This window comes from Bubalus bubalis, chromosome 16 (assembly GCF_019923935.1).
Source record: "Bubalus bubalis isolate 160015118507 breed Murrah chromosome 16, NDDB_SH_1, whole genome shotgun sequence".
NCBI classification, from domain to species: domain Eukaryota; kingdom Metazoa; phylum Chordata; class Mammalia; order Artiodactyla; family Bovidae; genus Bubalus; species Bubalus bubalis.
Window position 1 is genome coordinate 5224415 of NC_059172.1, and position 6535 is coordinate 5230949.

Sequence of the window (6535 nt, forward strand, 5' to 3'; positions counted from 1 at the left end):
TTAAAATGGAAATCAATTTTAAGCATTTTTGACATATGTAATATAGCAATATCTCTTATTAATACTAATCATGAATTCTGACAAAGAAGACCAAAGGAAAAGCTAAATGGACCTTAAAAATACTTAAAAATATGATTCAGTTGAGTTCAGTTTGGTCACTCAGTCATGTCCGACTCTTTGCAACCCCATGAATTGCAGCACACCAGGCCTCCCTGTCCATCACCAACTCCCAGAGTTCACTCAAACTCATGTCCATCGAGTCGGTGATGCTGTCCGGCGATCTCATCCTCTGTAGTCCCCTTTTCTTCCTGCCCCCAATCCCTCCCAGCATCAGAGTCTTTTCCAATGAGTCAACTCTTCGCATGAGGTGGCCAAAGTACTGGAGTTTCAGCTTTAGCATCATTCCTTCCAAAGAACACCCAGGACTGATCTCCTTTAGAATGGACTGGTTGGATCTCCTTGCAGTCCAAGGGATTCTAAAGAAATACCACAGTTCAAAATCATCAATTCTTCAGTGCTCAGCTTTCTTCACAGTCCAACTCACATCCATACATGACTACTGGAAAAAACATAGCCTTGACTAGATGGACCTTTGTGGATTAGATCCTATGATATTGTAACTTTTGTCTCTAAATGATCAGGTACTCAGTCATTTCCCTCTCTGCTACCCCATGGCAGACTGCAGCTCACCAAGCTCCTCTGCTCATGGAATTTTCCAGGTAAAAGTTCTGGAGTGGGTTGCCATTTCCTTCTCCAGGGGGTCCTCCTGACCCAGGGGTCAACCCGTGTCCCCTGCATCTCAGTCATTGGTAGGCAGATTCTTTACCACTGTGCCACCTGGGAAATCCAATAATTAGTCTTTTTATTCTCTAACCAAAGTTTCATTAAAACACATCTTATTTTTGAGAACCCATTGGAAATATAGAACAATTAGATGAAAGTTTTAGAGTTTCATATGAATTTTATAATTTAGATTATGCTATTGGATATGAGGGTTAGTTGCTAAGTTATTTCCAATTCTTTGCAACCCTATGGACAGAGAAAACCTTTAGACTCCTCTGTTCATGGGATTTCCCAAGCAAGAATACTGGAGTGGGTTGCAATTTCCATCTCCAGTTGGATTCATATATTAGGATATAAATATAAGCACCCCACGCCAGTACTCTTGCCTGGAAAATCCCATGGATGGAGGAGCCTGGTGGGCTACCATCTATGGGATTGCAAAGAGTCGTACACGACTGAAGCGACTTAGCAGCAGCAGTAGCAGCAGCACAACATAATTACTTAGAAAATAGTCTAATGAAAAATGTTGATCCAGCATTTTAAAGTTCAATATGTACTCTACTAAGTTAAGAAAATGAAGTCCACAATCATAGTAAGCTTCAACCAGTATTTTAAAATTCATTAAATACTCCATTTAGTTCAAACAATTAACCAAATAACCCCAGAAATGAAGGGACCCTTTTCCTAGTAATTACATTCCATAAAGCCTTCTTCACTTCCCTGTTTCGGAGGCTGTAGATCAGAGGATTCAACATGGGGATGACCACTGTGTAGAACACGGAAGCCACTTTGTCTTGACTCAGGGAGTAGCTGGAGGAAGGTCTGAGATAAGTGTGGATGGAGGTGGAATAGAACAGGATGATGGCTGTCAGGTGAGACGCACATGTGGAGAATGCTCTGCGCCTCCCCTCCCCTGAATGCATACGGAAGATGGAGAAGAGAATGTAGCAGTAGGAGGTGAGGGTCACTAGCAGAGTCCCAACTATATTCACACCAGCAAAAGTGGACAAGATGCTTTCATACAGGTGTGTGTCAGAACATGAGAGCTTAAAAATTGGAGGGGTGTCACAGAAGAAGTGATGGATGACATTGGAACTGCAGAATGACAAGCTGCTCATATAACCTGTGTGAACCACAGAGTTCAACAGTCCTGCTGTAAAAGCTCCTGCTGCCATTTTTAGACAGACAGTCCTGGACATGATCAAGGAGTAAAGGAGAGGGCTGCATATGGCCACATAGCGGTCATGGGCCATTAACCCAAAAAGGATGCATTCAGTTGTGGCCAAGGCTATAAAGAAGTACATCTGCAGAAAGCAGCCAGCAAAGGAGATGGTTTTCTTCTCTGATAAAAAGTCTACCAGCATCTTTGGAGTTATGGTGGATGAATAACTAACATCTGCAAAAGACAGGATTGCCAGGAAGAAATACATAGGTGTGTGAAGTCGAGAATCAGTCCTGATTAAAAGGATCATTCCAATATTTCCCACAACTGTAAGTGTGTAAATCACCAAAAAAAGAGAGAAAAGGATAGCTTGTAGCTCCAGTGTGTCTGTTAATCCCAACAGGATGAACTCCATCAGCAAAGTACAATTATTTTTGGCCATTTATTAAAGATGTTGTATGCTTAAACTTGTATTCCTTGTAAATATGTCATTGTCCAAATTTCACAAGAAATAGTAGAAATGTTAATGAAGTTACTAACACATGGAAAAAATAAAATCCTGGGATAATATAGTAGAGTAAGTAGGGTGACTATCAGTTCAGTTCAGTTGAGTCGCTCAGTCATGTCTGGCTCTTTGAGACTGCATGGACTGCAGCATGCCAAGCCTCCCTGTCCATCACCAACTCCTGGAGTGACTGTAGTAAAGGGGAAATTCGTGGACAAATGAACAAGCATGGAATTCAATAAGCAATTGTCTGTATTGAATCTGGGTTGTGGAACTCCCTGTTTGCTGGTCAAAGTCCGTATAGTCCATTTAAGTTTCTGAAAATGCAGCATATACATTCTATTCTTTCTCTTCTAGCCCACTCACACCCAAAATGTGAAGTATAGAGCTATTCTTGTTGAGTTTGCTCTCATCCTCTGCACAAACATGTATGGTTAACTCAAATGCCTTCTTTTCTCATCAAGACTGCTCTGTACATTCTTCAACAGCAAAATTCATGCATCACCATCCGGAAATCACTCCAGTGTTCTTCAAGCAGCAATGCTTACTGCAAATAACCAATATTTTGACATCTATGACTTTCTTAAGAATGCTTTTGTAGTGTTTTGCAAGTGGACCAAAAGAACTGCACTCATTACAAAGAATGCTATCAAATTAATTCCATGTGGTTGCGTATACTGCACCTGTCCACAGCAGGGAATGGCAGCACCAGATATTTATAGCTTCCTTCTTAGAGTCTTAGTTGTGCTGTCCATTATTTTCTTTTTTATTAGAATTCTTAATATGCTCAGGTGAAATTTAAAATAAAAAGATTTACATTTTTTTAATGAAATGAAAAGTCATAAAACTTTGAATTCAGTTCAGTTACTCTCTGCAAAAAATTCAAGCCACCTTCTGAGCATGTACACATGACTGCCCTTTTATTTTGCTTTCCTTAAAGAGGGTTGGGTAACCATAGGGACTAGATTATAGGTTTTAATTGCGAGTCAGTCCTGTTAAGACAGAAGCTTCAGTCTCAAAGCAATTAAAATATGGTCATATGCAGATAACTGAATAAAACATTATGTGGCACTTGGACCATATGAAAATAAATGAAATAAAGCATGTGGTACTTTAATCATAAAGTGGTTTCTGATCTCTATATTTAAAATTTTTTGTCCAGGTTAAATATAATAATTTTAATTGGATATTTAATTGCCTCTTTATTTATCAGTTAAGCTTAATCAAAAAGGTACATAACCCACAACAAAATTATTATACATCCCTTTGTGTGCATGTGTGTGTACTCCTCCTTTGGTCTGGGTTAGTTTAACTTCTAACTCTGTTCTTGAGTGAAATGCAAAGGGGACACTAACTACATCGTTTGCTTAAAAGAATACTATACCATGAACATTAAGACAATGGCTTAAGAACATTTAACTTTACAAATCTGGGTATACTTGATTTACAATATTGTACTAGTTTCAAGTGAACAGCATAGTGATTAAGTATTTTGGCAGATTATACTCTATTCAAAGAGCAAGAGGGGTAGGGTAGGGGAAGGGGAGGGAGGCTCAAGAGGGAAGGGGATATATATACATACCCTGATTTTATTAGATATAATTATCCTATGTATACATATCTATGTATAAATATGTACATAATTATAAATTATATATAGTATAAATTACATACATAATTATATATATATAATTATAATGGATATGTGTTATACAGAAGAAACCAAGAAAAATGTTCCATCAATTAAAAAAAATAAAATTAAAAAAAATTACAAGACAGTGGGTATAATTTCTTATGCTATACAATACATCCTTATAGACCATCTATTTAACACACAGTAGCTTGTCCCTTTTAATTGTATACCCCTAAACTCCCTCTTAGGCTGGGACATGCTGGAGCTGTAAGCGGCTGGGAGGAGATACCCCATGTTCAAGATCAGAGAAATCACAGTAAGACGGTAGGAACAGGCAGAAGGCAACAGAGGGCACACAGAGAGAAACCACAGTCACAGAAAGCTAGCCAATCTAATCACATGGACCACAGCCTTATCTAACTCAATGAAACTATGAGCCATGCCATGTAGGGCCAACCAAGAGACGGATCATGGTCGAGAGTTATGACAAAATGTGCTCCACTGAAGAAGGGAATGGCAAACCACTTGAGTATTATGGCCTTGAGAACCCCACGAACAGTATGGAAAGGCAAAAAGATAGGACACCGAAAGATGAACTCCCCAGGTCAGTAGGTGCCCAATATGCTACTGGAGATCAGTGGAGAAATAACTCCAGAAAGAATGAAGGAACAAAGCTAAAGCAAAAATAACATCCAGGTTTGGATGTGACTGGTTATTGAAGCAAAGTCTGATGCTGTAAAGAGCAATATTGCATAGGAACCTGGAATGTTAGGTCCAGGAGTCAAGGAAAATTGGAAGTGGTCATACAGGAGATGGCACGAGTGAACATCACTACTTTAGGAATCAGGGAACTAAAATGGACTAGAATTAGTGAATTTAACTCAGATGACCATTATATCTACTACTTTGGGCAAGAATCCCTTAGAAGAAATGGAGTAGCCATCAGAGTCAACAAAAGAGTCTGAAATGCAGTACTTGGATGCAATCTCAAAAATGACAGCATGATCTCCGTTTGTTTCCAAGGCAAATCATTCAATATCATGGTAATCCAAGTCTATGCCCTGACCAGTAATGCTGAAGAAGCTGAAGTTGACTGGTTCTATGTATGCAGGTCAAGAAGCAACAGTTAGAACTGGACATGGAAGAACAGACTGGTTCCAAATAGGAAAAGGAGTTCGTCAAGGCTGTATATTGTCACCCTGTTTATTTAACTTATATGCAGAGTACATCATGAGAAACGCCGGACTGGAAGAAACACAAGCTGGAATAAACATTGATGGGAGAAATATCAAAAACCTCAGATATGCAGATGACACCACCCTTATGGCAGAAAGTGAAGAGGAACTCAAAAGCCTCTTGATGAAAGTGAAAGAGGACAGTGAAAAAGTTGGCTTAAAGCTCAACATTCAGAAAATGAAGATCATGGCATCCGGTCCCACCACTTCATGGGAAATAGATGGGGAAACAGTGGAAACAGTGTCAGACTTTATTTTTCTGGGCTCCAAAATCACTACGGATGGTGACTGCAGTCATGAAATTAAAAGACGCTTACTCCTTGGAAGGAAAGTTAAGACCAACCTAGATAGCATATTCAAAAGCAGAGACATTACCTTGCCAACAAAGGTTCGTCTAGTCAAGGCTATGGTTTTTCCTGTGGTCATGTATGGATGTGAGAGTTGGACTGTGAAGAAGGCTGAGCACCGAAGAATTGATTCTTTTGAACTGTGGTGTTGGAGAAGACTCTTGAGAGTCCCTTGGACTGCAAGGAGATCCAAACAGTCCATCCTGAAGATCAGCCCTGGGATTTCTTTGGAAGGAATGATACTAAAGCTGAAACTCCAGTACTTTGGCCACCTCATGCGAAGAGTTGACACATTGGAAAAGACTCTGATGCTGGGAGGGATTGGGGGCAGGAGGAGAAGGGGATGGCAGAGGATGAGATGGCTGGATGGCATCACTGACTCGATGGACGTGAGTCTGAGTGAACTCCGGGAGTTGGTGATGGACAGAGAGGCCTGGCATGCTGCGATTCATGGGGTCAATCTGATCTGATCTGATGAAGACCTACAAGACCTCTTAGAACAAACACCCCCCCCCCAAAAGATGTCCTTTTCATTATAGGGGAGTGGAATGCAAAAGTAGAAAGTCAAGAAATCTCTGGAGTAACAGGCAAATTTGGCCTTGGAGTATAGAATGAAGTAGGTAAAAGGCTCATACAGTTTTGCCAACAGAACGCACTGGTCATAGCAAACACCCTCTTCCAACAACACAAGAGAAGACTCTACACATGCACATCACCAAATGGTCAACATTGAAATCAGATTGATTATATTCTTTGCAGCCAAAGATGTAGAAGCTCTATACAGTCAGCAAAAATAAGACCAGGAGCTGAGTGTGGCTAAGATCATGAACTCCTTATTGCCAAATTCAGACTTAAATTGAAGAAAGTAGG

At 40.0% G+C, this 6535-nt stretch overlaps 1 protein-coding gene across 1 annotated transcript; it reads right to left on the reverse strand.

The window, feature by feature from the left end:
• Nucleotides 1-1430: 1430 nt before the first annotated feature.
• On the reverse strand, nt 1431-2387 carry LOC112579641 (olfactory receptor 5F1-like). Its single transcript, XM_025266408.3, has one exon. The coding sequence runs from the start codon at nt 2385-2387 to the stop codon at nt 1431-1433; it is 957 nt and encodes a 318-aa protein (XP_025122193.3).
• Between the last annotated feature and the right edge of the window lie 4148 nt (nt 2388-6535).